This window comes from Pleuronectes platessa, chromosome 3, assembly GCF_947347685.1.
Source record: "Pleuronectes platessa chromosome 3, fPlePla1.1, whole genome shotgun sequence".
Taxonomy (NCBI): domain Eukaryota; kingdom Metazoa; phylum Chordata; class Actinopteri; order Pleuronectiformes; family Pleuronectidae; genus Pleuronectes; species Pleuronectes platessa.
In genome coordinates, this window is record NC_070628.1 from 10,959,842 (window position 1) to 10,985,838 (window position 25,997).

Sequence of the window (25,997 nt, forward strand, 5' to 3'; positions counted from 1 at the left end):
TACAGTAAAAGCAGATATTCTTGATTCTCTGTTTTAACTTGAAATAGTTAAAAGGCCCGTGTACTTCAAGCTTTCAGTGGTGAGAAGAATGTTAAAATGTCCATTACATCGTATCTCACAATGTTAAAGAAAAACCCTTTGTCGGGATCTGCACCAAAATGTATTGGGTTCTTATTTGACCCACATCACGTCCTTCCATGTTAGTTTAGTGTAAACACGTCCAGTAATAATTTGGCTGGCAAACCAACCAACCAACCAATCAAACAATCAATCAACCAATCAACCAACCAACCAACCAACCAACCAATCAACCAATCAACCAATGTACGAAAAAAATGTATAAGTGGTCAGTTTGCCAGAGACGTCCATACATCCATGTATAGCTCAGTGTGATTTATAGTCTGGTGACTCAGAGGTAAAGAATAGTTAAAGAGCGATCAGCACTTTATTCTGAAGCACAAACTAAAGCTACTGTGCTTAAGATCACAGCAAACTCATTAGACTTTATCATTAGAGCAGATTTTCTCCCCTGTGTTTTCCGGGGGCTCAGGCGATAAGAAATCTGCCAATGTACCAACACACCTCTGCTTCACGCCACAAACACATCCTGTCTTTCTCTTCTCCAAATACAAATCTGAAATATTCTGTAATTGCTTCCAAAAAAATGAAAATTAATGGAGCTAGAGTGACATAACAAGGGGCCAGGCAATCCGCTCATTGTAATTAGGCCAAAAAGATTTGGTGAGATTCCCAAACATGATGGTGCTTCAGTTGATCCATCGTTTGAAATGGTTGATGATGGTTTCCTGATGTTGTGGGTTCCTCCATCACTCACTGGGATAATGGTAATTGCTTAATGTGGTGTGAAAAGATGGTTAATGGTTGTTAAACGCATTGGAAAGAATATTTGAATCCAAAATGAGTGTGAGGCTGCGGTGATAGCTGTCAATGTGCTGCTGACTGTTACAGACTTAAACTAAGCTCAAAACCCCCAAGAGTGTGGTAGCTGTCAAGGTGCTGCTGACTGTTACAGACTTAGACTAAGCTCAAAACCCCCAAGAGTAAATCAACAGAAAATATCTGTTATCTGAAAATATCCTGTAATTTCATAAAGGCTTTATCTATTGTCTAACAGCCTTATCTGATGAAGTGTTTGCAGACCTTTTTAATTCATTCATTTCATTGTCTTCTTATTAATATTCATAGGAGTTGTTATGTTTGGTTCATATACCGACTCGGTTGTGTAAAGCATTGTCAGTTATTTCTCTGAGCGTCACAAACTAAACAAGCTAGGACCAGCAGAGACTGTCTATAAACATGGATGACATGAAAGCTACCAAAAGTAGAGCCAAACCATCTTGTTTCCCCCTAGTGGCTGGCTGCAGTACGGCCCATAACCCGAGGCTCCACCCTGTTGTTTATAACCAAAGTACATTTCAAATAATTTTTTTCTCCAAAAGGGTTTCTGTCATTTTAGGTAGTTCTTATCACGTTTATGTTTGTTCAAGTCTTATTTTTTCCATATAATTTGTTATTTGATTCATGAAAAACAGTGTGAAATGTCATGATTGGCAGCTGAGACTCCTAAGCACATCAAAAGCACAAGATGGCGGCACGCTTTGGTGGGGCCGCTTGGCTTCATTTTCATACAAGAGGAAGTTGAGAATTCCGATTCATCTCTCACATTTGTTTGATCCAATTTATCAATTTTTGGTCACTTCAAATACTTTTCCCATTGAAAACATGAACCTAGTGTAACTTTTTATTTTCAAATGTTCCAACTCCAACGAAACGACCTTCAATGTCAGTGTAAATGTAAAAATTAGCAATATGGCTGCATAACAGCATCACAATATATATTTACTACGACTGAATATTATAGAAATATTTTCATATCTTTACATCATAGTTACGACGTGGCGAATGGAAAATAATGAGAATGATGCTCATTATAATCAGTGGTTTTTCAATTTTATCAAGGGGTGTAACTTCAGATTATTTTTATTATGGACTGTGGACTGAATTGCTTATTAAATTTGTGCAAAGAATTGTTGTGTCTCGCAGTTCTAAATCCCAAAATATCCATTTAACTATAAAAAAGAAACATTTCAGTAAAAAAATTACTAATGTTTTCAAACCTGTTAATTTACTGTTGATATACTAATTGACTTATAATAATACTTTTAGCTCTTTCATCAGACCAAACCTTTTTCTAATGTCAAAACAAAGACGTATCAAAGAAATTAATTGATTTTTTTTCATTACAAATGCTTGGAATGATTCATTAACACATCAGGACTTGGTAACAAAACATGATCTGCTCCTGTCGTCACTATGTGATCCCACGAAGAGTCGGTGTGTTAATATAGAATCATTTCTCAGCCTTATGCTGCACAGTAAATACTTTATACATGCAGCCCATAAACTGCACATGTCTGAGTGAAGGAGCCCTGCTCTCATCAGTATGCCTTTAAGGAGCCACTGATGACACTCGGTATTAAAATGTCAAATTGCCCTCCACTCAGACTAAAGTGATTTTAGTTGTGATTATGCACCCCCCACCCCACCCTCACACACGCACACGCCCACCCGCACCATCAACAGCAAGGAAAAACGAAAAATCAAAAACTGTGCTAATTGGTCATGGAGATTGGTGGGAGACTTCAGTATTTTATGTCTCTGACTTCCAAATGAGTTTGGGGAAGGAGACCCTGTCATTCTGGCGTGGAGGTTTTGGGGAGGAAGAGGAGGGGCCGCTGCTGGCGCAGGCTCAAATTGAAATGATGCTCTGTTCCCCCTCACTGCTGCCGGAGCTGCAGTAATTAAATGCCTCATTGTTGCTTCTTGGGAATTTGTATTGAATATTTCATCCAGCGTAATGATTATTTGGGTGTGGGTGGGACGTGGATGTAATCACCTTGGCTGGCTCTATGATGAAATACTTGGTTTGGTGGTCGTGCTTTATAGCCCTTAAGTGCCCTTCTGGGATTTTACTTTAGCCCGTGCGTTTACAAACTGCTGTTGCCGACATTCATCACGTGAATGCATATGTGTGTGTATGTGTGACATGACAATGACGTGGCCTCAAACCCTGAAAATTCTAATGTGTCCTTCTCGTTTTGTCTCCCACAGAGGACGCCGGTCAACACTGGCGAAGCTTTCCGGTGGTTCTTTTAGAGAGGCGAGCCACAGCCGCCCCATCCGGCAGCACGAGGGCAGGTGGGACTCTTGACTCTCTGCCAGGAGCACTCGACAGGTTCACAGGACCCAACGTGCTCGGCACATTCGGAGAGGACGAGAGAGGAAAAAAGGGGACAGACGAAAAAGATAAATGAAAACATAACGGTGTTGTTTTAACTCTGTAATTTCCTTTTTTCTGTGTAATTATTGTACCTTTTGACAGTATCATAATGTATATTTTCGGTGTCTATGAATGTGTTTTCAGTGTTGTGGCTGTAGGTTCACAGCCAATCCTATGTAAAGGACTCAAAACAGACAATCATACAATCATCCTGAATCCGTCAAACAGAAGAGGCCACAAGGATTGATGACGATAACGAAACACAACACACTTACTCTGGAGCAATAATCTATTCTGTTGATTACTCTTCAACCTTTCATTTCTTTTGACTCCTCGATTATTATTATTATTTTTGATTTTTTTTATCAAACGAAATCATCCTCTGGTTTTGTCTCTTATTCCATCTGAGAAGCATGTATTGAAATGTCTCGCTGGCCGTGTGACGTGACTCGCTGAGAGCAACAGACGTGCAGGACGGCAGCAGAGCGTCTGTGATGGCAGCAGAGTGTCTGTGATGGGCTTGTTGACTTGCTTCCTCGTGACTCGTCTGAGTGGACTCGCTGCAGAACAGGGCACATTGTCCTGTGTGGGGAGTCGCACCCTTTTGAAATCTACTCGTCATTCTGTTGTGACAGCACCTGGAGGTGGTATTTTCAAAAATGGTGTGAGAACATGTTTTTAACTAATCTACTTTATTCATCAAACCTTTTTTTCTTTTGTTCAGTTTGGATCACTAGAGCTTGTTTACTGTCTAAACAGTAGGGAGTAATGCCAGTAAAGGAACTGTAGGTTATTTTGAACACATTCAAATTTAGAATTAACGCCAGAATACGAAGCAGTTCTTACTCCTACAACAGTAATGTTAAAAACATTCCAAAAACTAAAATTATTCAATAAGTTACTCATTGTCTTAAACCCTATTGTTGCATGTGTAAATGTGTTTTGGTTTTAAAGATTACTAAGAATTTGTATATTGTTGTTGTGATGCTTTTATGTGTTAAAATAAAAAAAAAAAGACTTCAGTAAAAGACATCTTGACAGAGAATGTTTGATTTGCAGGAATCACCGAAGACAGAGAGAAAAATAAAACTGCTTTATTAAAATAAAATAAGAAAAAATGATCAACAATCAGTTATGATCACCTGACAAACATTATATGGTTTTTTCCCCCCCCACCCTGCAAAGCATCAACAGGAATAACAACCGGGAGGAGATGGCAGGAATATAACAGCATTGGTTGCCTCCCCAGTCACGTATTCCCTAGAATACTAAAATGTTGCATGGAGAAGAGTGGTTCCCAGAGGCAGCAGACTTTAAAGGACTTGTGAAATCCCATGTGGTTTGTCATGCTGGAATGAACTGGAGGGGGGGGGGGGGTTACAGGGTGGGGAGAGAACGTGGGGAAGCAAGAGAAGGGAGGATGGTGGGTGGGTGAGGGTGGTGGTGGTGGTGAAGTGAGACAGGCTCCTGAGATAGCTTCGGTAGCAGAGCGTTTGCCGAGACTTTGGGTTTCAGGGGTTGGGGTGTGTGTGTGTTTGTGTGTGCGTGTGTGTGTGTGTGTGTGTGTGTGTGTGTGTGTGTGTGTGTGTGTGTGTGTGTGTGTGTGTGTGAGGGAACACAGACGCACATTTTAGTCTGTAGCTGAGGTGGGGAGGGGGGGTGTCACTGCTGAGGAGAACGAGCAGAGAAGGAGGAAATCATCCGGGACCGACTTCTCCCCTGACTGAACACGCTCGCCATCACCCAAATTGAGCTGCTGACGAGTCAGGGCCAGGAAGATGAGTTGAAGTGCTCTGCGGCTGTGGCGGCGGCGGCGGCAGCAGTGTTGGCGACAATGCGGCGTCTGGGGCGCCCAATCCCCCCCCCCCCCACTGGTCATCAGAGGTTGATAACGTGCATCAGGGGTGCGCCGGCTTGCTCCCTCGCTGGCTGGGGAGATTAAATAACATCAGAGACAGCTCTCTCTAATCCTCCCCCCACCACCGCCTCCCACTCTGTGCTCTGGAACTGGGATTTAAAGATCTCAGGCCCCAGTGGTAATGTTCACTCTCCTGCTTCAGACAGGGACAGGCAGAGACAGAGGAAGCAGGGGCACGTTGGCAAGTTAACAGGATGGTGGGAATACTGTGACCTCAGTCGACATGGGGAAATTCACTTTTCACACCGTAGGAGCTTCTTAGTACCAATATTCCAGCTGTATAATATTACAGGAACTGTCGAAGTGGAAAATGTTGCTTGTTTCCTTTCTCGCTAAGAGTTAAATGAGGAGATCAATGCCCTCAGCTTTATATCTCCGCACTAGCCCTGAGCTAGAGCAACGATAGCAATTAGTTTTGCTTTACTTCAGACATGCACTGAACTCCGGAGATCCTCCAGACTTTCTCCGTCTGTATGTGTCAACTCAAATTGCCCGAGTGAGAGCCTCCACAGTTTCTGCGGACTTTCACCTTCTTGTCCCTGAGTGATAAGTCCGTAGAGAGTCTAGAGGAGTTTATGTGAGATTAACTGCGGTCAAGGGGCTTCTAACATGCATGAAACATGAAAACAAACATCTCAACATTAAAAAGGGGAGCCAGACACGAAGAAGACAGCAACAAATCCAGATACATATTGTAAACAACAACACATGCTCTCAGCAGCAGTATTGATACGTTACATTCTTCCTCTGAATGCTGCTCCACCCCTCACCTCAACCCTCCAGAGTTTCCTGTGTTGTTCACCAGAGAATCTCCAGCTGGGTTTATTACACGTGAAAGGAAACCTCCACAGAAAGTCTGCACCCAATCCTCCACAGTTCCTCCGGAGGTCGAGTCTGGAAACATCTTAAGATAACCTGGTGTGTCGAGACGTGGTTACACCTCCTTGGTGGTTTCATATTTATTGAATTTACAAAACCACAAGCCTTTTAATGCTGTTCTGCTTTGTAGTTGTCACGTTAACCTTCTCCTCTCTGCTAATCAAGGTTTAGGGTTTTCTGTGCAAAATCTGTTGAGGCAGGGATTCTGGATTGTCACTGGAGGGAGTCGTTGTCAGTTAATCATAAATATTTTGAAGATTAACCCAGATTCTGCAGTTCTCATATTCTCTCATATTCAAATTACATTATAAACGGGAACCTACCTAAAAACTGAAAGAAGATGGTCTGATACTTGAGTGGTTTAAGACATGAACTCCGGAAAGGCTAGCACAAAACGTTGACTCGGACATTTAGGTCCGTCCCATGTACAGCACGTCCAGAAAATGTCAAGAAAACGTCAGACCTCGGTGAAACCTCTGAAAGCAGCTTTAATGATTGATTTTATTTTATAAAAAGCCGGTGCTCCGATGCTCGGAGAGACAACAGGTAACTTCATTTCAAGCCGGCAGCATGAGTCCACAGCACGAGGGGAAACACATCGAGGAGTCAGCAAACGTTCTGGTAACCGACCGGGGGGGGCGAAGGGGTCTGGTATTGGCCTAATGAGCATGAGGGAAATGAGGAGCAGGTGTGTGGGCAGGCGGGGAGGTTCCAGCCACTGGAAATGGGAAACAGGTGAGCAGGTGGATATGCAAACTGGAAACTGGAAGAAAAGTCCGGGGACATCTGGTGGGCGGTTGGATTATGATAAGACGCCAATAAACCAGAGAAATGGTGAGAGTTTTAAAAGTCCCATTACGAACATTCGATTGATCCTGTTGTGTGTGAGAGTTTTATCTCGTTTGTCTGAAGTTCAAACTGCAGCAGGACCTCACAGCCTCACATGTGACTGTGTGAGATTTTCTTTCTGTTCCGACAGGAGACAGTCAGTCCCTCTCTCCTGACAAACATCGCAAGGGAAATACACACTTTGAGCATCGAGGGACTAAAAACAGATGTCATTGACTGTCCCTTTAAAAGATCGCTCTGTTTTCATTATGCTTTCTACACATTATCATAACTGTGCTCACTAAGTTACCTACTGAGATCTCGGAATGTGGCCACATCAATAACTACGCTGACATAGAAACGTGGAGTAAAAAGATGTATCACACTGTTTAATAATTAACTTTGATTTGGTTCCCCCCTGTGCCATTTAAAGTGTCATTGCTATTTCTGGGATGTTTTAAATGAGAGCTGGAACAATGTGGATGCTGGAATTCCTCAGGTAAATACTGCCAAACCTCTTAGTGACCTGTATCAGTGAGAATATGATGTAATCCAGTTTCAGGAATAAGATTTCTACCAGTCTTCAGGACTGCTTAAATAAGATTTTAAAGCAGTGAACTCAATTTGAACCCAACTGTACACACCTCTCACAAAAATATGCCATGTTTGCAGTTGGTTAAGTCACTATATGGATGACTAAAGCAAATACTGCAGCTTTTTCTGGAGATGAAATCATTTGATTAATTTGAAAAAAAAACAGAATTACTTTTCTGGACGAACTAATTATTCGGTCCACGTGTCATCACAGAACTGCAGAGTGGGGAATTCTTTCAAGAGCGAGACAGCTTTTAAGATCCATCTGAAGATCCCTTCTTTAAAAACAGGGGGCGCTGTCACACCGACCCTGTCTGGTGTCGACCCTCCAAAATAACAGGTGTGAACGGTGACTCGGAACAACAGACCAAAATTTTGTCCGACTAAAAGAGATGGTCTCCGTCCTTCATATAACTGACCCACAGTTTGAGTCATTTGCAGTATGATAACATTTAATTGTTCGGACTTTCGGACCAATTGCAGGAAAATGTAAGAACCTTAAATAGTAGAAGAAGAAAAATAAATTCTCTGCATTCTAACGGAAAGACTACGACCTGCTAAATTGACGTCAAACGCACAAGTTGACAAACAAATCAGTCAACTATCGATAGATGAAGCCCACAAAGGTGAGGAGGACAACATGAATGTATATCGTACAAAAGTCTTTAGTGCACTCCCTTAATTACAATGTGAGACCAAAACTAACCAGATCAAATCTTTAAGAAAAACGTCAATCTTGGTTCGGACCTTCCTCTAGACATTCAGAATGAAAAACGTCCTCCGAGCGGCTGAAGGAGCAGCTGCCACTCAGATAAATACTAAGATGAGCACAGGTCCCTGTGATGCCAGTCAATCCACCGGGTGCCAGGGGTTAGTGGGCCAATCACATGTGCTTACCCTCTCTGTGTCCTCCACAGAAATGCAGAATCTCTGTAATAATCCCTACTGGGATTTTCACAGAGGATGATGCTCCCGCACTCCACTGACATACTGAGCAGAGGAGAAATCCACACATCTTGCTGGGAAGAGGTGCTCAGGGAGGACATGTATGACGCAATGCTGGATGAATATTAAATGACAAAGGTCAAATGTTCTCCTATAGCCTGCACCTTATATTAAAACAAAATAAATGCATTTAATATTCTAATATAGGGGTTAATACCATCCTAAGAAAATGTTTATTACATTTTACATCCCGTTAAATAAGTAATTTTTTTAAATAAATCCCGGTTTCTTCTTTCCCTCGTTAATAGTGATGACATGTTGACTTGCACATACTCATGTTGCACATACAGACCCTCTACTCATCGTATATTTCAATATACAATGTACAAAACATTTGCCCACATTGAATCACTCGCAGAGGACAGAGAAAGAGGCAGAGAGGGAGCGACACGTAGAGCCTCCCTCCTCCCTCCTCCCCTCGCTCCCCTACCTTGTCTTTCATTATTTATTTACTGTCTGCAGCTTTTCCATCGCACGCATATTGATGCAGAGAAAGCAGGGTGTGAGTGCGTGTCAGAATCATTTCCTGACGAGGGAGACAAGGTGGAAGTAATCAGCAGAGCGCTGATGCAATATGACAGCCTCTAGAACCGCTGGTACACAGTTAAGAGCAGGAGGGAGAAGAAAAACATCTCCCCACTGAAGGAAGCAGCAGGATTTGCACAAGCGACATTTGGATGGAAAGTAGATTTACAAAGTTCTGAAAGTTTGGTGGAGGAAAATCTGATTCTGGGGCTGTTTGGTCTGAGCTCATCTCCGAAATTTTCTCCTAAATTTTAAAAAGAGACGGCGGCATAGCGACAGTGTATTGTTTTTGTTTTTACATAAATCTTCACACGGTCATTCAACAAGCTAAACCAAATGGGCCTCCAGTTTTAGCGGCTCTAACTGTGGACAGCAGGCGGATCCGGAGCATTTCAAATGAACACTCACTAGCATGGGTGTATCCTGAAATGCTTCATTATTCCTTTTGGTCCGCTTCCCAAAAAGCCCAGTCTGCTCCGATCATTATTTTGTGACTGTACATCCATTTAGAGCAAGTTGTTGATGTCACGCCCTTTACCCAGAGGCTTCCTGATCAGCTGTTAACACGGTAATATTAATGGCATTGGCCAATCTGAGTCCAACAGGCAGGTCACATGTTATATTGCGTCATAGATGCTTTACGGAAAAACGCTACATGACAAATGAAAGGAAAAGAAAATTTAAATGGGCACTTTTATGTAATTTGTTTACCGGTTTCTATAATTGCGACTAAAGTCCAGATTTTTCAAGAAGAAGAAATTCCCCAATGGCAGCAATAATGAAAGCATCAATTTGTCAATGCATAACCATTAAATAGTTATTCTTTCTGATTCTGTGTGGAGGAGGTAAAGAGGACGAAGGTCTGCAGAGGAGCCAGCGAGGCGCCTGGCTGACGTGATCCTCCTCCACTAATCTTGTCTGACTGTTGCTGCCCCCCTCTCTCCCAGGCAGGTATGGATTGATTAGTTATCCTGCAGCCATCACCAAGCACAGTGAGACGTCCAAGTGCGCCGGCTCCTTCACCCTGTTTCTCCATGTGAAACACACCTGTGCGTATCTGCCTCACACATCTGCACGTCTCTATCTCGAGCATTTCTATCTCTGCCTCTGTCATCACCTTTCTCTGTCTCTCACATACATACGCACACACACACACACACACGCACTGACGCACGCACGTACTGACACACACACGCACACACCATCTGCTCCTCCTGACAGGCACAACCTTCCTGGGTGCAGTAATTGATAAATGTGGAAGATGGTGCATTTAGGGTCTCGCTGCCTCTCCTCCTCACTTGCAAATGGGATGGGTGAACCCCTGCGACTAAGCACATACAAACACACACACATACACACACACACACTCACACACACACACTTACCAACATTTATACAGAAACACACACACACACCAACACCTTCACACACACGCAGAGAGGTGCCAGCGTGCTGATTGATTGATTGGGGCGGTAGGTTTCATGACGGCTGGCGACATTTCCCCACATCATGTCAACGCCCCTGGCAGCAAGAGTCCCAGAGTGATCTCTGTGGAATTTGGTAATCAAAGTCAGTGGGACTGGATTCCAGGCTGAGGTCCGTGCAAGAGTCTGAACCGATTTAAAACACGAGAAAATATATATTTTTTACAATTTATTTTTTAATAATTGATTAGTATATTCTGCTAGAGTCATATTTAATCAAAGTGATTATTTTGGGGATGTGTTTAAAGTACTGGAGGCTTTTAAACTCATCAGTACGGCATCTTTAACTTAATGTCCTACAATATCCGTTCCTGGCAACTAATGCGGTTCAGTGGTAATGTTTGGCCATATGGTTAAAGGATCGGCTCACAAGTTCTTTCAGTCTGTCTTCAGTCCCCAGGAGCCAACATGATCATTAATACAGGTGTAGCTTGTATCACTCTGGCCATAAGACACCGTGCTAATGTGCTTTCAATATAACTGATGTGGGACAGAATTCAAGGTCGAACTTTGCAGCAAAAATGAAATCAGTAAAGTATTTAATGCTGACTGGCTTCAGCCGTGTGAAACCAGGACTGTGGATTTTATTTTGAAATCCCTAGGATGGGCTGGATAAACAGAAAAAAAACATACAGGAAACAAAGTCAGACGTGCTCATATTATCCTTCATATTTACACAAAAGTATGAACCTACTCCACGAAGTTAGGGAAATACTTTGTCTCGCTTGAATATCAGATAAGATTGAATATCGGATTTGAGGCAAAATAGAGGAACACTTTCTTACTTTCTAACCAAAACAATTCTGTATTTCTTAATCACAGGAAGCTTCTCTTGCCAGTTTTTATTATGTGTCTTTTTACAGAAAACAGACTAAATGGGCGTAATGCAACAATAAATAATGTCAAAACATGTCAAGTAGCAGCAACATACCTGATGTAGCCATACAGCCACTTTGCAGCCAATGCAAAGGAAAGAAAATTATATCCGTTCTGTTAAAGGGAGAAATTGTGAATGCCTGATTCACAGCAACTTCTATGCTGAACTATAATATTTCAGAATAAAGAGACGATTCATGACCTTACACATCATAACTTTTCTTCTTCAATTGAGGTTCAGGAAGTATCTAATAAGTTCCTTTCTCTGCATCAATGCATCATTCTCTACTCACTTAACTTCACCCAAACACCCATGACCATATAAATTAGTCAAATCCATTCATAGCGTTGATAGACTGACTGATGCAGTGCAGCTGTATTGTGTGATGCATAAAAGGTTACAGGGGCCCACAAGGACACATGTAATCAAGATAAAGTAAATTACCCCCCCCCCCCCCCCCGCACTGTATCTCTGACACTCTGAATCACTTAACTCTCAACTTATCACTCATCCTTCAATCTATCCACCTGTCCTTTCATCCATGCATCGACCCTGCTATTCATTATCTGTCCATTCATCTATCAGCTGCCGCACCAGCCCGCCCATGCATCCACCCCCCGAGTGTTGCACGAGTGATCCGACGAACCCGTTACTCCCCTTTAAAAAAACCACACAACAAAAACCACCTCTTGGCTTTGTTGTGAACACTGACCAAGGTCTCAAACTGTGGCAAGACCATACGCGTGGTGGTGAATGTTGGAGGAGGAGGAGGAGGAGGAGGAAGAGGAGGAAGAGGAGGAGATGGAGGAGTGGGGAAAAAAGACAAGGAGGATCCAAGTGTCAGGTCCCATTGGGGTCAGGGGATGGCGGCTACATTTACCAAAGCAAACAGCCGGGAGGAGCAGAGTACTTCACCTGTCGCTGTGGATTACTCCATTATCACATCCACCAGTCTCACAGTGTCCCGTTCTTACCACTCACTATTCAAAATTCATACAACACGCAGAACGGTGGGTTCCATAAAATGTTAAACTGCGGGAGGATTCAGCGTCGACTGTATTACTGGGTTGTTGCGTGTGAAGCCCTGGTGAGGATGAATTCTGGGAAATCTGGAATAATGAGAGCGGTCATCCTTTATTCACGTATGAAGTACAAAGCTGCATCGGTACATTTTTTAAAGAAGCATAGGCGATAGGATTTCAAATAGGAGAAAAATACATAGATGTGTACAGACAAAGCAACAATATACGTTCTATTGACAACAACATGTTGGTAGAGTTATTTTGAATCAATTATTACCCCCCGACCTTGATTGGCACCAGAAGTGAATGAGTCCTTCCTTCTTTGACTCGTATCAAATCCTTCTACCAAGTTTCGTGATAGTCCGCCCACTAGTTTCTGTGTAATCCTGCCATCTAACAGACAAATGCAAAGGAAGTGTAACCTCCTTGGCAGAAGTAATAACCAACTCAGAAAAATCAATTTGGCACTACATGTTTTTTGACATAGCATAAAACCCTAACCAAAAATGTGTTGTGAAATTGACTGAATGAACCAACTGTTGTAATAACATTACAGTTCCTCCTCACTTCCAGCAGGATGCCCTGAATCCAGTGTCTGGACGTGGATTCAGCCGCACCGCTCTCAACCCGCAGCAACACTGAATGCCAAGGCACTCGTAGCACACTGTGGGGTAGCTCGCCGGCAAAGACAACAAAGGAAATGGCACAAAGACAAATCCAGGGTAAAGAGCCGTCCCCGGAGAGAAGAGTGACACCAAGTAGTCCCTCTTCCCCTTTTGCAGCGGCGTGATTAATAACCCCCGTGCCCCATAATCTCTCCATCATCTATCTATGTAAATGCCCCTGGACCTGCAGCACCAACACACTTTGAGTGATGGCTGTTCCACAGCACTGGGCTCAGTGTTTGTGTGTGAGAGGCAAAGACGAGATGGGGAGGGTCACGTGTGTTCGATGCCTTGTCACAGTCTGGCCACTTGATGTAGTTTTTGTTTGTTCCAAAAACCCTTTTAGAATGGACAGCAGAGCGCTCGAGAACAAGGTTTTCATTTCCTCCCACAAATAAGGAACAAAAGACAGAATTAGATTTGGCCAAATTGTTTAATACATTCTCATTTCATCCTCTTCGTCCCTCTTCCTAAGCAAAGGCAGCTTCAATAAACAGGGTCAATGGGATTAATTAGGCATCCTAAAGCACCAGTTAAAATATTACATCCATTATTAATGCTTGTATAATTTTGTTATTCAATGAAAGTGTCTCCAGTTCATATAAGTAAGGGTTTCCCTGGTTTCAGCTTGGTTTTGTACAGACTGGGAGTGTGAGTGCTGACACTGTCCTCATGTTTGTCCCATAGAGGCAGAAAGATGCTAATGTTCTTTAAGATGTGTCATATTTCAAAGCTGTTCATTTTCAGACAGACACGTCCGGACGTACAGTTCATCTGTCGTCACGTGTGAAAATATAACTTTCACATATGAGGAACGCAGCAGGAGATGTTCTGGGTCAGATGCGTTCATAAGTACAGGAAGATGTCAGGAACATTCACATGAGGAGTGGTGCCCGACAGGTGTAGGCCTAAATCACCAAAACTCCTAAATCTCACTGTCTTTCCAAGTTGATCTCTTCGACGGCGTCTTCTACGTGTATATGGCTCCTTTTTTTTAACCTGGAGATATTTGTATTCTTCCAGTTCGGAATCGTCACGTGTTAGAACCGTCATCAGCCGGCCCACTCGCTCTGAATCTTCTGGACTTTTCACTCGAGGACTGAGGAGAACTTTTGGGAAATGTGAAATGTTTCCGTAGTTCCACACATGGGATTCCAGATGTTCATTTAAAGGTCTTAAATGTATTTCTTATTATAAACTCACATGAAAAAGATGTAATAATATGAATCTTCCTTAAACTAATGTGCTTAATTGAATTGAGCAAATTATAATCAGCTTTAAAATGGAGGTCATAAATGAATTGCTCCTTAAAAGAATGGTTTGCAAGTGTTGCTCTCTTTTATATGTAATGGGCCCAAACAAGAATGTCTAAAGTGGGTGATGGAAAGCGCTGAGCCACACGATCAGGACGCTTTGTGTTTTTTAAACATCACAGCCCTCGGGCAGTTTTGGGCACAAAGACAGATGACAGGGGAGTTATGAAAAAGGTCAAGGAGTATCATCCTCTTAATGTGCAAACTGATTCTGTCTGAGGACAGAGGAGGAAAATCGGAAGATCGGCTACAGCAGATCCAGCTGCAAGGCATGTGGGTTTGTGTTTACGTTGAAATGGAGATAGTGTCTCCTGGAAAACCACCTTATGTCCGATTGAACAGTAGCAGCAGATATGTGGGAAACAGACTGGATTATGTTTAGAGTCGAGAAGGAATGAAGTAAGTTTGGCGTTAATTAATGACGGCGCTGGCTTCATGATTCTTTCTTCAGAGTCCCGTCTGTGGTTATATTTAAGCAACAATAGCATTTTGGTTAATTTCAGGGAGAGATTGGGTTTTTGGGTAAATGTAAACAAACATGCTGAGTCTGGAGTTCCTCTGGAGGATTCATATTTTAAACGTTTGTTCACTAACCTTCACCAAGTTCCTAAACTTAACCATAAAAAAGTTGAATCCTTCGGGAGACACAAAAATCTAATATTTTATTGTTTTCTATGCCATGTTTACTGACGTGGTCACAATCAACACATAACACATCTTGACAAATATCTAAGTTAACAACATATCAAAATTTTGTAACAATATAATATATAACAAATCTTCATCATTGTCTAAAATAGACCAATGTTATATATCTTGTTGACTTGTATACTAACATAAATAAAACTTAATGCTTTGAAAATGATATGCGTGTGTCAGATTTTCATCGGTAGGTGGTGAAGACAACAACTCCCATAATGCCAAGCTGCTTCACGATGTCATCAAGCTAGGTCTTTTGTTATTGTTTTTTTTTTTCAGGAAGAGTGTCAATCTGCAATTTAACAGCAACATTTATTATTTAGTTTTTTAGAGTATCTGTACAATGTGTTGTGTTTTCTAAGGTGACAAAAACACTATATAAGTTAAATATTAAGTATTATAGTTAAGTATGTCATTGATCTTTAATGGAAATAAGGGCTTAAGTGCAAATTCTGTTGGGAGTTTATAATTCTCTAACATGTCGGATGTTCTTTGGGTTATTGAAACATAATGATTTCCAGGATTTGTGTCACCTCTGACAAGAACCTGACAAATCTCGACCTAATCCTGGTTTTGATGCAGAGGGTCGACCTGACCTGATTCACTAATTATCACACCCTCTCAATCTTGTAATTGATAATTACAGCCGTCTGATTGGTGGATGATTACAATGCAGCCGAAATGAAAATAGACACCTATTGATTACATGCTATTTGATCTGTTACCTTCTATACAACAGTTCATTTAAAAATCCACAGTGTTATGAAGAGATTGTCTGAAGGTTCATAATATGATGTATCTTTAAATGTATTTGCCTTCACTGAACCTTATTGACTATCAAAACAAAGTTGAACGATGATTTGAATTGAAAGAAGGAAAATGTTGTTGTTGCATTTTCTTTTCAATTGAGTCTGGATTAGTCAGCAGAGAAGAGTTTAGCTTATTTTTCTTTATTCTTGAATAAACGTAACTGATAACATCGTTTTTAGCCTAATTTGCTTACAGGAATGTATTTGTAAAAAAAAAACTATTATGCTATTTTTTACAGTGTAGTTGGGAGTTAAGCTTCCTGATGGATTTCTGAAATGAAATGAATTCAAAATATTCTATTTGGTTTTAAGAAGATTCTATAGTTTATACATTGGATTAAATGAATACCTTCTGACAGCAGCAATTAAATTATTTATACAACATTTACAATTTATAAGATCACATATAGTTGAATCCTACCTTCAGCAAATCAGGGAAATTAGGATTTCCTGTCACTTGTGAAGCCAAGAGCCAATCAATACATTTCTTCTGACGGCTTTTTACAAGAGGAAAAAGCATGGAGACAAAATTCCACATGCAGTCGTTTTCAAATCTTTCATTGACGCAGACTTTCTTCGTGGTGAATGCCTTGATTTAAGTGCGAAGTAAACTCGGTCGCTCTGGTTCTGCTTGTGTGTTTACAAGCGAGCGTAATACAACGTCTCACACGAGAGGGAAGGGAAGTGTAAGCACCTGCAAACCAGCAATTTCCCCAGGAGTCGTCACCGCCTTAACTGCATATCTCCGTATCCAGAGGATAGTCAGCACCCGGCCCCGTCTCCAAACCCACCTCACACGGCTCTTCAGAGGGGGAGACATGTTGTTAATAATTAAGGCTGTGGCTGGAGGCACAGGGAGGCTAAACTTCCTCTAACAAGTGGCTCTCTGACAGCGCAGACATATGGCTCTCGCTTCCCCATATTCTCCTCAGCCCTCAAGACTTGTGCATTTCACACACGTTCAAAGTGATGGGGGGGTGGGTGGGGTGGGTGAGAAACCTCCATCCTGGCTGCCAAAGAACAATAAATCAAATTCCTAATGGTTGGCAACAATCGGGTAATTATGAGCGCGGCTGCGTGGCACGAAAGGGAATTTTCTCCTTCAAATCGAGTTAAGCATTTAGCCGGATTTCCTGCCAGCGCTCTGAACATTTGGTTCAACAGGCCACACAGCGTTTTTTTCATTTGGAACCGATACCTCCCAAATGTAGAGTTTTTAGCATCGCTGGTCACGATCTTAAACGCTGCAGTGATTCACTGTCTGTTGTGGCGCATGGAGCCGATAGTGGAGAACCTGTGAGTGTAACGGCCATATATAAAGATTTCTGACGACTAACGGTCACCCAATAAATATGTTTTTTTTGCACAGTGACATAAATCCTACACAATGATGCCAAACAGATCTGATGAAGTACATGTTAGGTAAAGAGACCTGGATCCGTACCATTGCTATGTTTTATATGTTTTTAGCAGGAATTGGAAGCAGAAATGACGCAGAATTCCCCTGGCAGACGTTTGTGCGACTTTTCGGGGCCAAATTGGGCGTTTTTTTTTTATTTTCTCCTTTTTTGGGGAATAGAAGAACTGTCAATTTTGAGCAACCAATGTCTTCCCAGCTACCCGTCCCTCTTTCCGCTGAGGGGGGGACAAATCTTGTTTTGATGCCGCCGCTGTCAGGGGGGCTCGCCAGAGAGGATAGTAAACACTGCTTTTGCAGAACATTTAAAATCAATCCTTCAGCCACAGGCCTCAAACCCCAACCCCCCCCCCCCCCCCCCTCTCTCTCTCTTTCCCCGAGCCTTTCTTTCTTTCGTTCTCTTTTCCTCTCCCCTCTCTCTGTAATGTGGCTGCCGCTCTCGGAGAATAGAGGCAGCACTTAAAAGCCGGGCGTAGGGGCTGAGTTTCGTGACAACAGCTCCGGCTTTTATTACCACGCTGAGATGTGACCAGCACCCACCAGCACCCACCAGCACCCGCCACCGCCGACTCCACACATGCAGACTCACACATGCACATCCAGACACACACACTCACGCCACCTTGATGAGTAAATAATCATGTCATTAGCCCGTATGCGTTCAAGGCTGTGGTTCATTTGCCAGCATCCAAGCCGCCACCTTAGGTGATGATTGGCCGGAAGATAAGCTGAAAATCATTTTGTTCCCGTCGTTATTACTTGATTAAGTCACAATTTGCCGACCAATGGAAGCAGCCAACAGACACTCCTGTCAGACAACCACCGGTGGTGCAGTGGAATATTAATGAATTTGCATTTACATCATGATATCGTGACTTTTTTCTTTTCTCCATATCTTGAAATCCGAAACCATCACCTGCATCTGGCAGAATTTCCCTCAGCACCTCACCTGTGGCGTGGTCTCTGTGTGTGCACCATTAGATGGCTGAGCTGCGCTGTTGTGATATCTGACCTGAAAGAGGGTAACATGAACCCTGGTCCACACAGGCAGCACTCTCACTCGGAGCCGGCCACACCGAGGGTTTTGTGTGTGTGTGTGTGTGTGTGTGTGTGTGTGTGTGTGTGTGTGTGTGTGTGTGTGTGTGTGTTTTGTGTGTCATCCAACACTTCCTCCCTTTTATTCTATCATTTTCAGCAGGCAGGGAGACAGACCACATACATTCTTGTGGCCTTTTTAATGATTTTCTTCTTTTCTGTGAATTACAACCTGTTAACAACTTGATGTTCACCAGAGGCAGATTCTGACGCCTGAACAACTGTGTCCTGTTGGATCCTTCATTGCTCAGGAATGGAAGGATGCATTTGAAGGAGCCTTAGAGGGACGGTCTGGTTCCAACACTGTGACGCAATCGCTCTTAAAATGCAGTCTCTCAGGAGGTAGAGGGGGTTGTCCACTAATCAGAAGGTTGGTGGTTCGATTCCCGACTCATCTTTTCCATGTGATTAAGTATTGTAGGGCAAGAGACTGAATGCCCCTGTGACAGCAGCGTGTGATGTGTGGTAGAGAAAGTGTAGCACATGGATGCACCATAAGGACATGTGTGTAATTTGGATGAGTAACAAAACGGTGCTGTAAAGTGCTGAGAAAAGAAAAGTGCTGTATAAATATAGATCAGTTAGCATCTTCAAGGCCAATTGGTAAAAGAAGGGTGACATTACTAATCACTCTTTTGGGCCAATTGGAGTTATGATAAAAATGAGATTTCCGGTATCATTGGTTAAGACACAGACCTTGCAAATGCAACATCATTGGTTCAATACTAAACAGTGAGCTGACAAATCAGAACAACACACAAGTTCATCTTAAAATAAACCTGTACTGACAAAGTAAAGTATAATGAAAAGACCAGTTTTCTTGATTTAAAACCGTTGGACTAAAGATGGAATAAAGATGGAATATAAGAGAATGTTCATGCATCTTATCTACGGAACAAAAATAATTGGCGTAAAACACAAATCTGGAACAGAAACCAACTACCAGTGAAATTAAAATGATCATACCGCTGATGCTAAGGCTGGCTTTCTATGTGTGCTGTAAATGGCCTCACCCTCTTTATCCCTGGAAATCAAAATGGTCTTTCAGCTATATGAGTGAGCATTGAGGTTTCTACGCTGGTGCACATGACTTCAGATAGGGGCCGTCGCTGGTGGGGGGGAGGGGGGGGGGGGGGGTGAGGGATTTCTGGTACAAACAGCCATCAAAGACGGGGGGTGTTTCATGCGAGCAAAAAGGAGCCCTGGCTTTCACAGTTCTCTAGTGAAGCTTACATCGCAGGGGCCCCCGAGGACCAGGCGCAGTAAAGATGGACACATTTTACCCTCCGCACTGAACTGATAACAGCTTTGGGCGCCAATGCACCGGGGCAGATGGGAAATTCCTATTTGACTAACAAAGAAATTGGACCGAAAACTGAGAGGGCAAATTTCTTTGCTTTCAATTTCAAGTCTGATATTGAAAAGCAAAGAGAGGAAGGTGGAAATATTTTTAGCAATTTAACCTTCTATAAATAAAAATTGGAATTAAACATTTTTGACTTGAGCGGTTCCCCCGACTTCCTTCCATTTTTACTTTGTGTAAAAGAGTGAGGAACTGTGATAGAGTCTGTGATTGTTGAAACGCTTTTTAACGTAACTTTCTATTCTCAATCAGTTGAGTCAGAACTTATCCCTGACAGCTCACTGGAGATAAACCATGTGACAGAGAACATAGTGCCTGAAAACATACTAAGAACATGGCTCATGTGGTAAGAATGGAGCGTACTCATTGGTGCACTGTTTATTTATGCTCCGTTTGTGTTGGCATATTGTTATATCTCTTACGTTCGTCTCTTAGGTAAAAACAATACTTGTTTAAGGTTAAGTGTTTGTTGCAGATTTGTGTGTGTTTTCTGTCTATATTCTGTAAGTTAAGGAAAGGGCTTTTCGTATTGTTTTTACAGGACATTTCATCATATGATCTAAGGCACTGGAAATATAAACACATTGGAAACTTTACAATTGAAACTGCTAACTTATCCGATATAAACTAAAATTCTACACGAGGTCACAAAAGCAGAAGAAAAGGATGTAGACTGTCACAACGCTGCCGATTGGTCCATCCCGAAACGAGTGGAAAGGTATTTAAAGCAATTTGACGACTCACGCTGCTCGGCAATCAACACGCAGCTGGACATTTATTGTCCTCCAGTTTTTATTGGACCATAAGAGGAAAAGGCTCTTGCAGGGCAAATGTGCTGCGTTTACCAGATGCACCGTGCACACAGGTGCTGATCTGAGAGCTATTCCACCTTTTAAAGATGATTTGCACATATCCAGATTGCACAGCCGACACGACTCACGTGTTCCTCAGAGCAACAGGCTCCTCGTCCAACAGGTGTTGGCACAGTGGACAGGCTGAACTGGGACGTTGTGGGAATATTTAACTCCCATTATCTGATGCACGTTTGCAGTGTTGAGGTCTTCCCAAAAGCCCCGATGGATATCAATGCTGCATTAGTACACGGACCACATAGGAGATCTGATGAAGAGAGGGTACAATACATGGATACGGTTGGAATTTCAAACATGCAGATTTCAAATGATGTTTTCTGCTCTGCCTATGACAGCTTCACTTTCCTGTGTCCTCTCTGTTCAACCAATACAGGACGAGGCAGCTGAAAACTGACTTATTGTCCAACACTCACTGTTTCACAGATCTTGATCGGTTTGCCATTTTGTAAGTAAAAACATAGAAGAGTCAAACTAATTTGATATATTATTGAAGGAGGTTTAATTTGTATTCTCTCAGATTGATCGCCACTCGATGTTCATCTGCACGCATCCTAAACAAATATGGATTTTAAAGTGTCCTTAGTTTTCTTAATGCGTATATCAAATGTGATGCCTGTTACACTGCAACACATCAGGAAAAGACTGTTCAGATAGATGTGAAGGTCAGACTCTGTCAAAAGATAATGTTTAGGTCATCTTTACAATGTCGTGCTAATTATTTTAGCGTGATAAAAGGCTGATCATTTACAGTATAACCCAAGAAACTAGACCAGCCGCCCCATACTGAGGCTTCAAGCCTCTGCAGCGGCCAGGGTTCGATTCCGGCTTGTGGCCCTTTGCTGCACGTCACCCCCCTTGTTCTCTCTCTATCCCCTTCTCACACACTTAACTCTGTCCTGTCAAATAAAGGCCATCAAACGTCCTCTCACTATCTGCCAGAGAGCTGATAAACGTACACACACCAATGTAAAACATTTCATTGGAAATCAGGTTTGAGGGTGACACGGTGGAACAGTGGATTGTGTTGATCCTGAGATTCTCTGTTGGCTTCTCCAGACTGACCCCAGCCTCCTGCCCAATGTCAGCTGTGACCACCATGACCCTTAAAGGATGAGTGGACGATGGATGGAATCAGATTTCTCCCCCAAAAATGTTTTGGGGGATCAGAGGTTGATTTGAATTTGTGCTGTGAAAAAAGACAGAAAATTACTTTAGCATTCTTTTCTATTAGTCTAATCTTTCTACACCTGTGGCCACATCAGTGATGTAAGCAGGGATGTTTTTCTTTTCACAGATGATGCAAATCATCAGCTGTGTGTCGTCGGTGTGACATCAGAGGACATCTTAGAAATTCAGAGTCACACAGAGCCGTGTAATTCTACTATAAACTATGTAATGCAGTATTAAAATACACATAAAACACTACATAGCCTCAGCTAAATATGACACAGAGTTGATTGACAGCTTCAGTCTATGGTTTAGACGAATATGTTGCATGTTTTTAATTATATCACGTGGACATTTTTGTCCCTGTAAACAATAGTTAAAATGAAAAAAAGCTCAAACCAGTCATCAGGTTAAACCACGCGTTAAAATGATACTGTGGCCACGGTGGCTCTGAAGTTAATTTCATTGTCAACACCTGTTTGTGCAGAAGTCCACACAGAGACAATGGATCCTGAGCAGGAAAGGCATCTTCAGAAAACCTCGGTGGAAGATGGGATTCTTCTTGACTCTTTTCTCGAAGAGGAGGAGGAAGGTTTCCTTCATGCATGGCTTCCGCTGCTCGGTGAAGAATGTTGTTACCAGGCAACAGGCATAACAATGACACAGGTGCTCTCTCTCTCCCTTTCTCTCTCTCTCTCTCTCTCTCTCTCTCTCTCTCTCTCTCTCTCTCTCTTTCTTTGTCTCTCTCTCTCATCCTGTGTTCGTGGGTTTTGCATCCTCTCTTCAATAACGTTAAATATCACTTGTTCCAGGTTCAGCATGGATTTGTCACACTTATAAAGAGGTTGTACCTCGATTATTCAGAACATCCTGATCCTGGGCTCTCTCTATTTTCATTTAGCTCTCGGCTTGTGCGGCTTCATTTTTTGTTTTACTTTTTACGGCTCTTTAATGTTGTCTAATGTAGGAATACAAAAAAATAACCGCATAATATATTAAAATCATTCCGCATTTTCATCTATGATTTAACCCGTTAGACCTATTTTTAAGAGAGAGTAAAATGTGGGAAACTTTCCAGAGGAAAGATTCCGACTCAACTCGAAAGAAAAGAAACCCGTAATGAAATCAAGTCATCACATTGTTTTGAGAAAATAAGATTTAAAGGCCTCGATCGAAATAACCCGATTAGGTGATATATATTTTTTTTTTTTTAAAGTGTGAGGTAGAAAAAAAAAACAATCAACAAGTTCTAAAGCCATGATGGTTTTATGGAAACCCAGCAGGCTTCCATATTTCCTGAAAACAGATTTTCAAAGTTTCTTTCAAACGCCCGGAGTAATCCCGGCTCACATTTTTCTAAACAGCACATCACAAACAAAGAGGCAGGAGAGGAAGAAACGCACGGGCAGAACTAACACACTGTTAACACTGGAGCCCGAGCGCGGCCCCATCTCCTCCATGTCTGTCTCTCTCCTCGCCTTTCAGAGACGGCAGAGGCTTTGAGCTTCGTTAAATTGTCCCTTCTGCCCCTCCCCCACATCTCCCTCTCTCTCTCTCGTCTCCTTTCTCTCCTTCCCTCTATCTCCCCTCCACCGTCTCTCTCCGTTTCTCATTCACTCTGTTCTCGGCGTCCCTCCTCCCCCTCCTCGTCCTCCTGCCCCCCCCCCCCCCCCCCCCCACCCCCCCACCCCCCCCACCCCCCCCCACCCCCCCACCCTCCACCACCTCAACCGGCAAGTCTTTCGCCCTTAATCAGAAGGCTGCAGCTCCCCTCGCTCCTCTGCCTCCTCCCTCCATCCCTCCTCATCACCCCATCCCCCCTCCTCCTTCTATCCTTTCACCACCAGCCGCCACTTCCCTCTCAGCACTCTCTCTCTCTCTCTCTCTCTCTCTCTCTCTCTCTCTCGCCTTCTCTCTCTCTGTACGTTTTTCCCTTTTCCTCCCACCTCCACCCCCCACCCACACCTCCTTCTACACCCCTGCAGTTAACGTCTGCCAAAGGCCGCTTCTGTTCATCACTCACTCATGCACTTAGCAACAAAAGACGTGTGGTAATTTCCCTGCGCGTGCGGCCTACCGCCGGCCCCGGTCACACCCCGAGGGGGCAGGGGTGGTGGGTGGGTGAGGAGGCTGTGGGGGTGAGGCAGCTTGCCTTGCCGCAGCTTGCCGCTGACCCCCATATCACGCATGATCGGCGCCGGGGAGAGTGGCGTGCTGCAGCTGTGTGACTGGCAGGCTGGGGAGACGGCGGGGCAGGGTGAGAGCTCTGTCAGGGAGGTGGCGGTGGGAGTGATTGTGTGTGGGTGTATGTGGGTGGGGGGGGGGTTGCGGGTTGATGGCTGCCACCGGCCCTGGCCACCATGTCGTGTTTGTTAAAATGACTTCCTCGTGCAGCATGGTCACCAGCTCGCTGCTGCACCTGCTCTCCTCCTCCCCAACCTCTGCAGATTCACCCTCTCTCTCTCTCTCTCTCCGTCTCACTATCATCACCACGGCTCTCTCCCCCTTTCACTTTCTACAAACACTGCTTTTCAAATGACCACAACTTCTCCCTCCGGGTTCAGACACCACATCTGCACGACCTGTTACAGGGTGTTTCAAAAAGCAGGCAGAACAGAACATCTCAATAAGAGACGGCAATCGTGCACAAAGCCAGAGAGGTGAAACACAGGTGAGCTTTAGCATACGCCAAAATACTGTACAAACACACACACACACACACACACACACACACACACACACACACACACACACACACACAAACACACACAGGCACTCACAAACATGAAGCGTACACGTGTGAGTAAAATCACAGCCACCGAGGGAGGAAGGCATATTACTGGAATTCTCAGAGCTCAAAGCCCCTATTCCCAGCAGTGAAATAGGGAGTGTGTGTGTGTGTGTGTGTGTGAGTGTACGGAGGGGTAGTGTAAGTGGGGTGGTGGATGTGGGGGTGGGGGTGTGGAGCGGGCGCGAGGACACTTCCATCCAATCTGATTAATGGTGATATTAATCTGAGCACAAGTCAGCCCCGCCGCCCCAGCATTTGATTAAAACAGGGAAGAAATATGACGTAACCAATAAATCTGTTTGTCAGAGCGGCACGTGGCTCGAGAGGAAAGGAAATACTGGCACAGATAAGGAGAGGAGAGGAGAGGAGGTTGATTGACAGGGGGAGAAGGAGGAAACGCGGGGGGGGGGTGACGGAGGGACGGAGTGCCTGGTGACTGACCTCCTCAGCATTTCCACGCATGAGTGAAGCACTCAACCGAATCCTCACCTGCTTACCTCCCTCTGCACTCTTGCCAAACTACCTCTCCCACCTTCTCTCTCTTTCCCTCCGTCTCTCACGGCCTCCATCTCTCAGCCTCTCCCAGCAGCACCCATGGATAACTGAATAATCCTCCTCCCCTGCACTGGGAACATGAATGTGAGCGTGTGCCTGCAGTGTGGAGTGTGGGGCCTCTGAAGATGGAAATAACACCAGATAACGAGACTGGTTGAAATGTGCACACTGTCCTAAACCACATTTATTCAATGAAAATGATTCTCATCTAAAAAGAAAAGGCATGAAGCCTGAACGTCTATTGTAAAATCCAGATGTTAGCAGATGTTAGTGGGGGTTTTGGACAGTGGAAAATGGGCTAAATGTTCCTTTAAACAACTGAACATCCCCCACACCCATGTTGATCCTCCATATTTATCATGTTTAGAAATGGAATATAAGAAATTACTGGGTGCATTTAAAGTCGATAGATTAGAAACCAGTCCCACAACACCTTTCCACCCCTGGACTGGGATCGGGGGGTTGTGTGTGACCCTTTCCATTGCACTTTGAACCCAAAGATCTGATATCCACTCTCCCTTCACGCTGCGATTGGCCAGCGATATGTTGAGGAGAGAGAAAAGCTGAGGTGAGCACTTCTTTCTTTAGCTTTCTTGTTTTGTTAAAACAACTTTTGTTCTCTTTTTGGCGGAAAATATTACCAACTGTGAACTCTGTGAATCTCTCCCAGGAGAGACGTGTCTAAATGAGCACCATTATCATCATATTTAAACATTACCTCCTCTCTCTCCATGACAGAGTTTAGCCGTTTGATTTTCAACTCGGTCGGACAGCGCGTTGAAAGACCTCGTTTTTTAAAGGAAGATAACCAAGATTAG

The 25,997-nt window shown here is 43.4% G+C and overlaps 1 protein-coding gene across 1 annotated transcript in view; it reads left to right on the top strand.

The window, feature by feature from the left end:
- Positions 1-21,773, top strand: part of cxxc4 (CXXC finger 4) — a 41,607-nt gene extending 19,834 nt beyond the window's left edge. The window contains exon 2 of the mRNA XM_053416393.1: positions 21,723-21,773. Within this exon, the coding sequence (XP_053272368.1) occupies positions 21,723-21,773 (51 nt within the window). The remainder of the gene's footprint in view (positions 1-21,722) is intronic.
- The last annotated feature ends 4,224 nt before the right edge of the window (positions 21,774-25,997 follow it).